Consider the following 13,921-nt stretch of genomic DNA (forward strand, 5'->3'; position numbering starts at 1 on the left):
TAATATTTCCAGCCTTCTCACATGGGTTCTTGACACTCGGGTCTGTGGAGGGGAAACACTGATTTATGCCGTCAGTCATTAGACAATGTAGAGGTGAGGTCAGGCGCGGGCATTCTTCATCTCTTCTCCGGTGCTCAGAGATCCCTTGAGCCAGGTGGAATCAAAGCATTTCAAATGGTAGAGGTCATGAGAGTGACACCGTAAGAGGTAAAAGAGCATAGCCTCCTGCCTCCTCCTGTATGGTTGACACCTATATATCTTCATATTGCCATTGTTTCCGCTTGAAAAATTGCATGTCATTTGTTTCACTTTTTCCTACCCTCCTCTGTCCTTAAATCCTCTTGATTTTCCACCATGATCTATAGGAATCATTTGTGTCAAGGCTGACGATTATGTGCTACAGAATTTTTATAGAGATGGGCTTTAGCCAACAGGTGTCTGGTCTTTTGTGGCCTGCCAGAGGCCCTGTAAATGAAAATCACGTCCGCAACTTTGGGAATTTTTCGGCGTTGATTTTGTGGTTGCCGATTTCCCTAGCAGAGAAGGGCCAAGGGCTTGGCCTCCGCGTTCCGGTAGACAGTGCCGGCCTGCAGGAGGACAGAACTCATGGGGAGGTACGGTGCAATCCAGAAACTGGTGAAGTTTGTCCGTTCCCAAAACCCAAGTACATTTCTGCATGACCTTGACTACAGCACAGCTATCAAGATAATTACTTCTGGTAGCCTGACAGCTCCACTCCTTGACAGTCCTCTGCTTTCTTCCCACCTCCAGATTTTCTGTCTGTCCATTCAGAACAAACCTTGGGGAAGGTGGGGGATGAGGGATAATTTGGGCTTGTACAACACAAGGTAGATTGTGACCGTATCCTGTTACCGTCCCGCACCCATGTGACTACTACCGTAGGAGCACACCGCCGCAGGAGATTCTCGACCAGTGGGACCCGCTTATCGGGCGAGTGGTTTAGAAGTTCTAGAGATGGCCCCAGGCCGTGACGTTGGGACTGGGATCCAACTCCTCCAAAAGCCTGGGGCTGTTTGGAGCCATCAAAACTGCATGGTTCCAGGGTGAAACTCAAGAGGGCAGAGCATCTCCATGGAGAATCCCTCGCCGTTGAATTTGGTCCTGTTAGGGATCAGGATGAGCGCGAAACCAGCCGCCTTCTGAGTACATTGTAAGACCCATCTGTATACTCGGTCCTGGTAGATCCACGAGAGGGTGTTTCATGAAGCTAGAGAGCAGCCAACGTTCCTCTGGGCAGGAGGAGCTCAGCCGCTCTCTGCGTCGGTAACCATTAGCGCGCTAATTCAGGAAGTGGAGGATTCGAGTTTTGGTCGCTTAGGGTACATCAATCCCCGAACGCGCTCCCCGTCGACTCCGGAACTCCACCGGAGCGAGCAGCGGTAGCGGAGTCGACGGGGGAGCTGCGGCCGTCGATCCCGCGCCGTGAGGACAGGAGGTAAGTCGGAATAAGATATGTCGACTTCAGCTACGGTATTCCCGTAGCTGAAGTTGCGTATCTTACATCAACACCACCCCAGGCCTTAGTAGCTGAATTGACTCTTTCTCCTTTACGGACAGGGTACCAAGAGACTGTGGGTCTGTCTCTGGTCTCCTCAGCTGAGCTGGTCCTGATCGGCACCAGGGGAAAGGAGAGGAGAAATGGTTCCAAAGAGCCCCAAAGCAGACGTGGGGGAGAGGGTACGAGAGGCAATCGTCCAGGATCAGCCTTTTGTTCTGTGCTTGTACAGCACCTCGCACCGTGGGAGTCCCGGTCCATGACTGAGGGCTGCTGTGTGCTACCACAGTACAAAGAATAGCTAATGGATATGGGGTGTGCAGGCGTTACCTGTGTTTATTGAGGGGCCCAATCCCGGGGTACCTCTGCAGACCAGACGCTGGTAGACCTGAGCTCAGTTCAGCCTTAATTGTGAGCAAGCCTCCAGTAACCAACTCCGGGCATGTATGATGATGAGGGGTCAGATCCTAAACTCCAGTGGAAGCCAATGGGCGTTTTTAACTGAGGAAAGACCTTGGGCGTTGGTCAATAATTAATAACCTTCTTATTACATGCTTTTCCTTGGAGAGAGGGTACTATACAGGGAACTGCAAGTTCCTCTCTGCTCCTGTGAGATGGGGTGAGAGAAAAAATTCAGTAAGGCCTCAGATTTCAGGCTCCGGTTTCCAAGGTGGTGGTGGAACCTCAGTGAGAAGCAAATATTTGGCCAAGTGCCCCCTGAAGCGAGCTGGTATCCGGTGTAACTTCACAGCTTGCCCATATGTTGTTACTTATACATCAGACTTTTTGAGTAATGACGTACGGGGCCTGGGTGAGAGTTGGCTTTTGTCAAGCATATATTTCAGTGGCGTTTAAATAAACCCATCGAGCGGCACGTCTCGTGAACTTTTTTCTTCCATCCATCTGCACCGAGCCGCCCGCGAAACGAAATGGATGAGGCCTTCATGCCTTCTTCAGTCCCCGGAAAATGAGCCAGTCCAGTTAACAATAAATGGTGGCCAATTGGAGCACACATGACTGGTCTAGTGAAGAAGAAGAAAAAGTTGAGCAATAATGAAGTCCCTGCGTCAGTGTCCCTGTGCGTGGACAGGAAAGGACGGGTGGTTTATAACTGTTTATTGGAGTTAATGGTAATAAATTCCTCACTTGTGAGGCATTAACTTTAATGTTTTCATTCTGTGATGATTTAGGTTTTCCCTTTTCACGTTGTAAATCATGCTGTCCCAGTAGCACAGCAGGTCGAGTGGCTGACATAATGTTATGTTTGGGGGAGAGAAGTAACAGGGGAGCGAGATATCTCTCTCTATATATGTATATATAAAAAGAAGACTTGTTAAAAAAAAAAGTCCTCGGACGGATGGACAGACGAACAAACCCACCAGAGCAGAAATGTGCAAGTCTCAGTTGCAAAGCCGGAGTAAAGGGCTGGTTTCCATAGCAACTTCCAAAAGGTACTTGGTGCCGAAAGGGTTGTGGTGGTTTTTTTTTTTTTCCACCCTCCCTCTTTGCTGAGTGTGAGCCCTGAGCTAATGAGCTGTGCAAATAGATAGTGAGATTTAGTGTTTTTTATTTTGCAATTATAGACTTAGTGGTTTGGATGGAAACTTTTGGACCAAAGGCGCTGCCTCCTTTCTGGATTCCATTTTTGCTTTTTGCAAAGTTGGTTTAACTTCAGACTTGCTGTGAAATTTTCCAGGCAGCATAACAGACACTGAAAGTCTCCCTACATGGCCCAGGTCAGTACCAGTCCCATCTGAAATCAAGGAATTCTGTCTGTTCTGTTTTGTTTCATTGTCAGTCATAGACTCCTTAGGAAAACCTACACTAACTAGCTAGCTCTCTAGATAGAGGTCTGTCTCTGGCGGGCTGTCTTTACGATCTACCGATATTATGCCAATAACTATGTGGCATCTACAAGAATTTCAAAGCATAGCATTGTTCCATTAGGACAATCTTCCATTCTTCGGTGGGTTTGTAACTTCCTAAGATGACTTCAGTGGGACTAGCATTTAGTCCTTTATGTCAAGAGTTGTCATAGGAACACAGAAATTGCCATAAGCCATCTAGCCTTGAATCCAGGCTTAAGTGTGGACGGTAGCAGATGCTTTAAAAGAAAATGTTTAAACTCGCACCGTGGCCAGTTCTGCTGTCACGTCCCCCCGAGGACCCTTTTTTCTTGACCTGTCTCCGATTTTGAATGCAAACTTGTCTGAATGCAAACAATCCATCAAAAAACAGCATTGCAAATTGGGATACCATGCAATATGTTAGGTTTTGTAATTGAAGAGAACAGGACCCGCGTCTGAGCCCTCGGAAATTTCATTTGATAACTTCCTCCATGTGATTTGCTGCCTTTGAATGTAAACTGCACCTTGGTTATCGGCCAACTTTCATTCCAGGTAGCTATCCTAAGGTAGATGCCTGTCCTTTGAACTTGACTTACTAGCCTCTTATGAAAAGTCTTATTGAAGCCCCAGTAAATCACCTCCACTGCCTTCGCTTCATCTACTTTCTTATTAACCTCCTTAAAAAACAAAACAAAAAAAGCAATACAATTAGTCTGGCACAAGATCTATTTCAGATGATGCACACTGACAATTGTTTAGTTTCCCATTTTCTGTGAAACAGTTGCTCATTTCATTCCTTTTTTTTTTTTTATAAACAATTCTAAGTTTTCAAGGCACTGAAAAGTTAGATCAAGTTCCCGAGCTGGGAGACTGAGAGAGAAGCACGACTACAAGAGAACACAGGGCAAGGAGGAAGAGAGAGACTAAAGAGAACAATGGGATGAGGAGCAGCAGAAGGAGAGAAGAAAGAGAAAGCAGGGGACATGAAGCTGATGTTTTGATTAAACAAAGGAATGGTGGAGGGCAAGGAAAAGGTGCAAGAGATGAGCTTGGGGGTGCAGAGAACACAGGCCAACATGATGCCGTTTTCAACCAGCAAGCTTGCATGAAATTTGCAGGAGATTTTTGCGTGCCACTCGTTAAACCATGTTCTTTTACTGGTGTAACTCTGCTGACTTCAGTTGAACTACACCAGGTCCAGGGTTGTCTACTTAACTCTGGCTCTCCAGCGTCTTCATCTTGCGAATGGCTTTGTGAGAAAGAAGGCCTCTCGTGAGCCCCCTCTTCCCTCATCATCTGTTTTCTACACACACACACACACCTGCTGCTTGACTCACCAGGTGCTCCATTCTGCAGGTCACCAAGGAGGGCTTTATGGACCACCATCCTCCATGGGCCTTTGTCTTAGCAACATGGGGCCTCCTACAGAACCCTCTTGAGTTTGAGAGAGATGGAGGGTCAGTAGCTTAAATAAGGGGAGACTCACCCTCTTATATGGGGGCCCATAAGATGCTGACTGAAAGAGGGGTTTGATACTCCACAGTATCTTACAGCAATGGTCCCAAATACTGCAGTGAGGTCCGTGTAAGCGGCCATGCTTGTAGACCCATTTACCGTCAAATCCCGTCGTACGAGTGGGCAAAGTTGCTACCACAGTCCTAACTCTGCTCAACAGCCAAACTCCCACTGACTGCAATGGGAGTCGGTAGGTCACTGCCGAGCGCTTTGGAAAATCCCACCTCTAGATTTATTTTAATAAGGTTGCTCTCAGGACAGTGCCTAGGAGCAGGCTCCGGGCTCAGCACGTCAACCTGAAGTGAGGGAGCAGGAATGACAAACGCTCAGGAATTGATGCAATAGCAACGTCTCCACGTTCCCTGCCTTTGAACGTGCAGGTAACGTGGGAGCGTGAGGGCTACCGTGTCCTCCAGGCCTGTTTGGCTGTAGCTACCGTGACGCCTGGGATGGGATTTCTAAGAGAAGGGGGGGGAGTGTCTGGTGTGAGCACAGATCCCCATCTCAGATGAAATTAAGATGCACATTTTTAACAGGGAATGTTAATCCTTGGGCCAGTTGCCAAAGGAGGGGCTAACTTCTCTATCGTTTCGGGCTAGTCGACGCAGCTAATGGCAAGCCAGGCTGTGAGTCTACAGCGCACCAGCTTGCCAGGCAGCGACTTGCCATGTGGCCTTTGCTACAGTGCAGCGAATGTCCCTGTAGCGATGCGGGACTCACCCCTGTGGCGCCTCCTGCTGGTGCGGTATGGGAATTAGCTCGCCAGCCTTGGAGCGCCCTCTGCAGGCCAATGTCCCACTGTCGCTGGGCCCGTGTCCCTCCCGGACCCCGCTGCCCGTCTCCCTTGGGTGCGGCCCCCTGGCAGTATCCCCACTCTCTGGGCTCCCCTCCCAGGGTAATCCCCACCCTCTATGCCCACCTTGCCTCAGTGTTCCCTGCCAGTCCTCATCTAGCCCCCGCACTCTGCAGTCCATATCACTCATCATCGGCAAGGGGGGATTTGAACCTGTTGCCTCCAGTAACCAAGTCTGGAGGGAGAAAATGCGTCTCTGTGTTTCCCCCAATAGGGCAGTGGGTGCAGAACTGTCATGTCCTCTGCAGTAATATGCCTCGCCGCAGATTTCATCTGTATGGCTCCGGGTGTGTTACGAGGGCTGTATCCGGGAGGTTCTGACAGCAATGTTTGTCTTGTGTGCTGCAGTCATAAGGGCATTTAGCCTTTAATGTTTCCAAGGTGGTTGGTGTGTGTGTGTGTGTGTGTGTGTGTGTGTGTGTATAAGCTAAGCAGTCACAAAGCATTTACAAAGGAGGGTAAGTATCACGATTCCTATTTTACCGATGGGGAAACTGAGTCACGGAAAGGAGGTGTGTCTTGCCCAAAGAGAGGCGTTATTATTTATTAGTTGTATTGCGGTCGTGTCTAGGAGCCCCAGGCATGAACCAGGTCCCCACTGCGATAGGCGCTGTACAGATACACACCAAGAACATGGTCCCTGCCCCAAAATCCTTACAATCCAAGAGAAGAGACGACAGGTACATGCAGAGAGACAGGCAGAGCATGACACAATGCGGCTACAATGAGTCCAGTGATGGAGCTGGGTTATGCATGGATGATCCTGGCTCCCGGCCCTGTGCTCAGTCTCCTAGGCCATGCTGCCTTGTTTTTTCCCCTCTTCTTGGATGTGTTTGATGGACCCTTTATAGCTCCCCAGAATCCTCCTCGACTCAGGAGACCTCAGCAAAAGACAGTGCTGGTTCTGCTTGCCCATGAAGGACCAGCACATAGGGCAAGAGCGGACTAGAGAGATCTGTAACTTGCAGATGGCCCCTGGAACATGCAGGCAACCCTTCTCTGCAGCCTTGTTTCTTGGGGGAGGCGGGGAAGCCCCATGCTGATAATGTACTGAAAGTAAATGAAATTAAATAAGCAAACCAGCGCTCGCCGCTCCTGCCTTTCCCCCTGGGTAATTCAATTCAAACGCTCATTCTGATGGGATCTCACAGGGGCTGCCTGCGTCACCCCGCTGGGGCCTGGAATCTTAACGTCTAAATAAAAGTTTCACTCGAGCATTTTTTATGCTCCTGCCAGCGGGATCAGTGAGCTGGCATCGGGCACGCTAATGTAATATTCATACTTGCGGGTTCCCCCTGTGTACCAGGCAGCGTCAGCCCGTTTTCATAATTATAAATGTCCCATAAAATGACATTTAGATTTGCATTAACGAAAGGGGCCTGGATTCCGATTTTAAAAAAAAATGCTTACCGTGCCTTTTTCTTTCTCTCTCTCTCTCTACAAGTCGGAAGTTCAGCATCTCAAAGCGAAAAGCATATGATGTATCTGTAACAAAAGCGCTGCTCCCTGTGTGGGTGGGGAGCAGAGAGGCCAGGCCAGGTGGCCCCTGCACCAGGGTTCTGAGCGACCCCAGTGTCTTGGAAAGTTGTGGATTCTGATCAGAACTGTTCAGCCAGCCCCCATGTCAATAACGGGCTTCCTGCAGCAGGACCCCATGTCCCGCTTTAGAAACATAAGAATTGCTTTAGTGGGTCAGACCAGTCCAGGGTCTTAGAATCATAGAATATCAGGGTTGGAAGGGACCTGGACTAATCCCCAGACAGATTTTTGCTCCAGATCCCTAAATGGCTCCCTCAAGGATCGAGCTCACAACCCTGGGTTTAACAGGCCAGTGCTCAAACCACTGAGCTATCCTGCAACTGGCAGTGCCGGATAACCATCTGCGTCAGAGGAAGGTGCCAAATTTCCACTGGACACCAAATAGTTATCGGTCCGGTTATGCCCTGAAGCTTGAGGCCTTATAGCCCTTCCAAACAGATGTCCAGTCTTGGTTTTGAATCCTGCTGTGCCTCAGCAGTATCTTGCTGCAGTGAGTTCCACGGGTTAACGCAGGAAAAACATTTGCTTGACTCTGGTTTTAATTTGCCGCCTTTCTGTTTCATGGGGAAAGGCCAGGTCTACTGAATAGGGGTGAAATTCACCCCTGGCCAGAGGGCCGACGTGAGGCCGATGCACCACTCAAGCCTTCAAACTAGAATTTAAGCGATGGGCCTCTCCCCAGAGCTGAGCTTCACCCTAGGAGCCAGATCCTCGCCTGGTGTAAACTATGAATCTGCCCCTGCGGATGGCTCCGATTCCCAGGTAATAACGAGCACAGAGGGGGTGCCCACGTAGGGGAGGATGTATGTACAAAACCAGACTTTGTGCCTTTGATGCCGCTCTCGTGTCTGGCGTTCACGCCGAGAGCCGTGGGCGGGGATTTATAGCAGCCCCCGAGTTTGCAAACTATAAAACACAAAAATGAAAAGAGTCCGCAAAGGAGGGAGCTGACACCAGGGATGGATTGGGCCGGGAGAGAGACACGCTAAGAAAACAGGAGCAACCCTTCTGGTCTGGGATTCTGGGAAGTTACTCATACTTAAAAGGCTGCCAAGCTCAGGCACTGGGGAGATGATTAGTGGCGTGCAGTGAGTCATTTTTTATTGTGTTTCAGCACAAATTATTAAGACCCAAGGCGGTGGTGGGGCGGGGGATGCGCTCAGTGGCTGGGGAATTCCCGGCTGGATTTTGGGGCTGAGGTTCAATCTGGTCAGTTTCACAGTGCGATGCAAGGCACAGGCTCCCCTCCGTAAGTCTTGCAACCCGCCAGGGGTTTGGCCCGGATGCCAGTCGCTGGGCGAGGGTCTCCGGCCCGAGATGTGCAGGAGGTCCCTCTAGATGATCGCGATCGACCCTTCTGGAATAACGAGTCTGATCCTGCCAGGTAGCAAAAGCCTCCTACAACTTGCTGACAACCCCGGAGCTCTCACTGGGGGCCAGGGGCTTAGCGCCTGACATGAACGGCTCTGCCCCCAGAACCAGCCTTAGCCTTTTGGGGTAGCCCTGCTGGAGGGCTACCCCTGGGAGGCTGGTGTGGGGACCATCACTAGCTGCTCACAGACGATCCACTCCAGCCAAGACCTTCTGGGCACGGAAGAGGGCTGTTAGGGGAGCTCACGGCTGAGTCACCCCCATATTTCTAGATCTCCAAGGCAGGTGGGAGCGTGCAGCTCCAGGATTCGTGGGCCCCAAGTGCCATCTCTGTCCGTCCCAGGGTGACGGCAGCACGGCTAGTGGTCCTGATCCTCCTCTTGCTAGGGCCTAGCCCAGAGCCTGATGGAAGGACGCCTGCTGACTCCGCCGGGCTTTGGATCAGGCCCTAAATGAGTGATGTCCCTGTAGTCAATGTGGACACTTCTCTGGTGCCCAACCCCTTATGCAGACACTGACACCCGGGCAGAATAGCTGCGCAAAGCGCAGGGCAGGGTGGGCTCATTGGTGCGAAAGCAAGAGGACCCAAAAGAGAGCACCCCGCTTAAGATCGCAATGGAGATGACGGGAAAGGTGCCGTCTGGGATGCTGCCGGAGAGGCGCCGGACTTTAATTTTTGCGGGGGGTACTTTGAAACGACAGGGTTGGGCACAATAAAAGCGCATGAGATCGAAGGAGCCGAGCGGCAAAACGAACGGGTGCATGTGCATGAACCGTAGGCGTGGCTGTTGACACTGGTGTTCGGGGTTAGCGATGGATGTTCTGCAGTACGGTGCTATGTCTTGGGCGACTCCTGCAATATTCTCCCTTAGTGCTTCCTTTGTTTTCTACCTGTAAAATTCCCCCGGCAGACTTGGTGGTCTGTGTGTTACCGTGTTTCTCCTGCTTTCTGCCCCCGTCCCTCTGCCTCCCTCATGTACGGTGACATTAAAAAGCCCTAGTGGAGGCAGATGGGTGGACATCTCGATAACCTCAATAAAGTTTGGTCCAACAAGGTTCGTTGCGAGCTCTTAGAGCAGCTTCCTATGATAAAAACTGATGTCAGTGCTCGGATGCCTCATAGTTTGGAAAAGATCTGTTGACACCTTCTAGTGGGCTGGAGTATCCAATTCGGGTGTGACGCGTACAGAAGGGTTCGTATGTGAGTCCAGGTCGTGCATGTGTGTGCGTGCACATTGGTTGCATAGACGTTTGGCCAGGCACTGTGTGTCTATGGTGATGCCTGCTCGAGGCAGAGCGCAGCCCGTAGATCGGAAATCTTTTGTGTATTTCACAAGACTTTGCTTTGGTCTCTTTAGGGTCAGAGGATGGCATACAGAAACCTGCTCAAGAGCTGGGGACAGTTTTGAAGCAAGGCTACTTGGAGAAGAGGTCCAGAGGTAACAGTCAAATAAACCGGTTTAAGGTGACCTACAAAGCAGGGTGGGTGGGTTTATGCCCCTTTATTTATGCTGCGTAATGATGATATATAAATAAGTCCGAGAGTGGGTGGTGGTTGTGGTTGTGGGGGTGAAAAAGGTTTATTTGCTGCTTGTCTTTTACTTTGCAAATTCAAATCTTGTCTCTGCGGATGACTGGAGAACTGAATAGGTTCATGACAGCAGCCATACCAAGATGGCACCCGATAAACCGAAAGGGAAAGACTTTTAGTCAGGTGATTTAAAATACTATGGGTGGGATTTTTGAAAAATCACCCAAGTGATTTAGGAACTCACCTCCTGATGAAAGCCCGTGGAGGTATGCACCTAAATCACTTGGGTGTTTCCAAAAAACCCAGCCATTACTCCCTGTTAATACCTACTGTATTTAAGTAAAGTGCGTGGGAGGAAAGCTCTCTTCATTAAAGATTCAACACCACCTAAGAGCCAGGAGAACTCGCCACCGTAGTATGAGTCATCCAAGGATCTCTCCCACAAAAATGGGGTGAATAAGATTTGAACTCTTAATTGTTCTCAAGGTGAAGAACAAGCAAGAAAAAAATCTTTTCTGCAGGGAGGGGTGTGTGGAATCTCTCAGGTTTTGTTTAGGCATCATAAGTAACAAAGGGTGCACCTTATGCAGGTCGTCATTCTGCTCAAAGAGCAAAGCCCAGAAATGGGATTAACCATTAAGGCCTTGTCCTCACTAGGGAAAAAAAGGTGGGTTCTTCACTCAGGTTAGCTCCCACGGGGTGAAATCTTAGGGAAGACGACGCATTTGTAGCTTTCATACACGTCAGCAGGTCGAGGAAGAGATGGTGCAGGAGACGAAGGTTTGCTTTGACTTGCTAACGCCAGCTACAAACTGCCTGTCTTCACTAGGCTTTTACCTCATCAAGGGCAGGTCTTCACTACAGGGCGGGGTCGATTTAAGATACGCAAATTCAGCTACGCGAATAGCGTAGCTGAATTCGACGTATCGGAGCCGACTTACCCTGCTGTGAAGACGGCGGCAAAATCGACCTTCGCGGCTCCCCGTTGATGGCGCTTACTCCCACCTCCGCTGGTGGAGTAAGAGCGTCGATTCGGGGATCGATTGTCGCGTCCCGACGAGATGCGATAATTCGATCCCCGAGAGCTCGATTTCTACCCGCCGATTCAGGCGGGTAGTGTAGACCTAGCCTTAGTTACCATGTGGTAGCTAAACTGGGTTAAGAACACACCTTTTTTCCTAGTGAAGACATCGGGGGTCAAAGGCGTGGGACAGAGTCTTGGGTCGTCATCAGCACCGTATCTAGTGCTCAGTTCTGAGAGTTGACTCGATTCCAGCTCCCTGATGCTGTGAGAGATTGTGCAGGGACGGAGGGCTTATACTGACTATAAATACACAAAAGAGACCATGAGACCTTTCCCGCCGTGCTCTTAACCCCCGCTTTCTTTCCCGTTTCCTCACAGACCATGGTTTCTTTGGCTCGGAGTGGCAGAAGCGATGGTGCGTCCTCAACAAAAGGACCTTTCTGTACTATGCAAATGAAAAAAGTAAGCGGCAAAGCACTGGCCTTGTGTTCTCCAAGCCGCGTCTGGTGGCTGGGTGCTCAAGTGGGCTGGGACGAGACAGGGCGGGAGCCTCATAGGGAGATAATTGCAGAACATTCTCTCTGGAAGTCCCTGGGGCTTCAGGGGAAAAATTTGGCCCCAACGAATTGGAGTCATTCCTTAGTTTGCGCTATTGAATCCTGTCATTTTCTGTTATTTGTATTACAGTATTGTCTAGAGGTTCTACTGTGCTAGATGCTAGCTGGCTTATGCCTTGCAGGAAGGTTGATATCCCTTCTGTTTTTCATCCCCTCTTATGTAGCTGTGAATGTTCTCATTAGCCATACAAATCACTAATCTCTGGAGGAAGGTTTAACCCTGCTAAGCTCTTAGCCTCAATGATGTCTTGTGGCAGCAAGTTCCACAGGTTAATAATTACGCCTGTGCACCAATTTCCTCCTCTTCGTTTTGCTGCCATTTTCAAAGATGCCCAGTTCTTCTTACGATTCATATCTCACTCCTGGTTTCCTTAAGAGTCCATTGCTTCCTGCTGTCTGTTGGTTTCTCACCTGAAGTTCCGACTTCTCATTTCACCCAGCTGGTAAATAATGATGATGTGCCCGAGGGTGATTGATACCAGATGAGGCATCAGCAGCAGGCATATTTAGAAAGATCTTGGCCTTGTTTTATTTCAATATACTTATTGGTGAAGAAGGAGAGAAGAGAAACACAGGAGTGGAACTGTGTAAATAAAATACTGAACCAAGTTTTCCATTAGGCATCAGCTGGGCTTTAACTCCCCAAGTGACTGTATATAATCCATGTGTCAGTGTATATAAATATTTTGCAGTTATGGTCCATCAGGTACATATAAACACACAGCTAATACCTCCAACAGAGTTTGGCATGGCTAGATATATGGGCTTCGTTATACAGTTCCGCCCATCCAGAAACACTGCATGCTGACAGCTTTAACGCACGCACATCATATTCTTCGTTTCATGATGACTCTTCTGCTGTTAAGACAAAAAGAACATCCGCTGACTCTCACTGACGGGGATGATTTTGTCCTTCTCTAGCACCCTTCTTCTGAGGATCTCAGAGCACGTTAACAAGATTAACCTTTGCCACCCCAGTCACCCAAAGGGGTAGGTCTGTTTTTAAAGAGACACTATTAAAGGCACAAGTGCAAACTATCCTAATGCATAGGAAAGATAAGAAGTAGGGTAAGAGACCACTCTGGTCTACCCAGATCTTCAACGACCTGAAACTCAAAAAAGAATCCCCCGACAAGTGGAAACTAGGTCAAATTACAAAGGATGAATATAAAAAACCAACGCAAACATGTAGGGACAAAACTAGAAAAGCTGAGGCACAAAATGAGATTAAACTAGCCAGGGACATAAAGGAGAAACATTTTACAGTAAGAAACAGGAGAAAGACCAACCACAGGGTCGGCGCTATACTCAATGAGGAAGGAAAGACCATAACAGAAAATCCAGCAATGGCCGAAGTGTTAAAGGCCATTTTTGTTTCAGTTTTCACCAAAAAAGTTAGCAGTGATTGGCAACTAACATGGCCATAGGTGCCGACTTCCTCTCTACCCGGGGGGGTGCCCCCACTTGACCCCCACTCCACCCCTTCTCCCCAGGCCCCACCCCTACCCTGCCTCATCCCGCCCCTTGAGCACGCCCCATCCACGCTCCTCCCTTTACCTCCCAGCACCTCCTGCATGCCGCGGAACAGCGCTGGGAAGGTGGGGGAGGAGTTGATCAGTGGGGCCGCCGGCAGGTGGGAGGCGCTGGAGGGAACTTGGCTGCCGCTGGGGGCTAAGCACCTGCTAATATTTTTCCTTGCGTGCTCCAGCCCCGGGCGCCTATGAACATCAGTGTCAGTGGGGAGGAGCTGAGGCTAAAACAGGAAAATAACAAGTTAAGAATTGCTTAAACAAATGAGATGTCTTCAAGACAGCAGGGCCTGATGAAATACATCCCAGAGTACTTAAGGATCTGGCTGAAGAGATCTCTGAGCCATTAGCAGTTGTCTTTGAGAACTCATGAAGGACGGGAGAGATCCCAGAGGACTGGAAAAGGACAAATATAGCACCTATCTATAAAAAGGGGAATAAGGACAACCCAGGGAATTGTAGACCAGTCAGCTTCACTTTGGTGCCCGGAAAAATAATGGAGCAAATAATCAAACAACCCATTTGTAAACAACTAGAAGAAAATACAGTGATAAGTAACAGCATGGATTTGTCAAGAAC

The 13,921-nt window shown here is 49.3% G+C and overlaps 1 protein-coding gene across 2 annotated transcripts in view; it reads left to right on the forward strand.

Moving 5' to 3' along the window:
- SKAP1 (src kinase associated phosphoprotein 1) overlaps positions 1 to 13,921 on the forward strand; it is a 235,089-nt gene that overhangs the window by 170,391 nt on the left and 50,777 nt on the right. For both annotated transcript variants that reach the window (XM_054014447.1, XM_054014448.1), the window contains 2 exons: positions 10,000 to 10,080; positions 11,575 to 11,658. In XM_054014447.1, coding sequence (XP_053870422.1) covers positions 10,000 to 10,080; positions 11,575 to 11,658 — 165 coding nt within the window. The remainder of the gene's footprint in view (positions 1 to 9,999; positions 10,081 to 11,574; positions 11,659 to 13,921) is intronic.

This window comes from Malaclemys terrapin, chromosome 25, assembly GCF_027887155.1.
Source record: "Malaclemys terrapin pileata isolate rMalTer1 chromosome 25, rMalTer1.hap1, whole genome shotgun sequence".
Lineage (NCBI taxonomy): Eukaryota > Metazoa > Chordata > Testudines > Emydidae > Malaclemys > Malaclemys terrapin.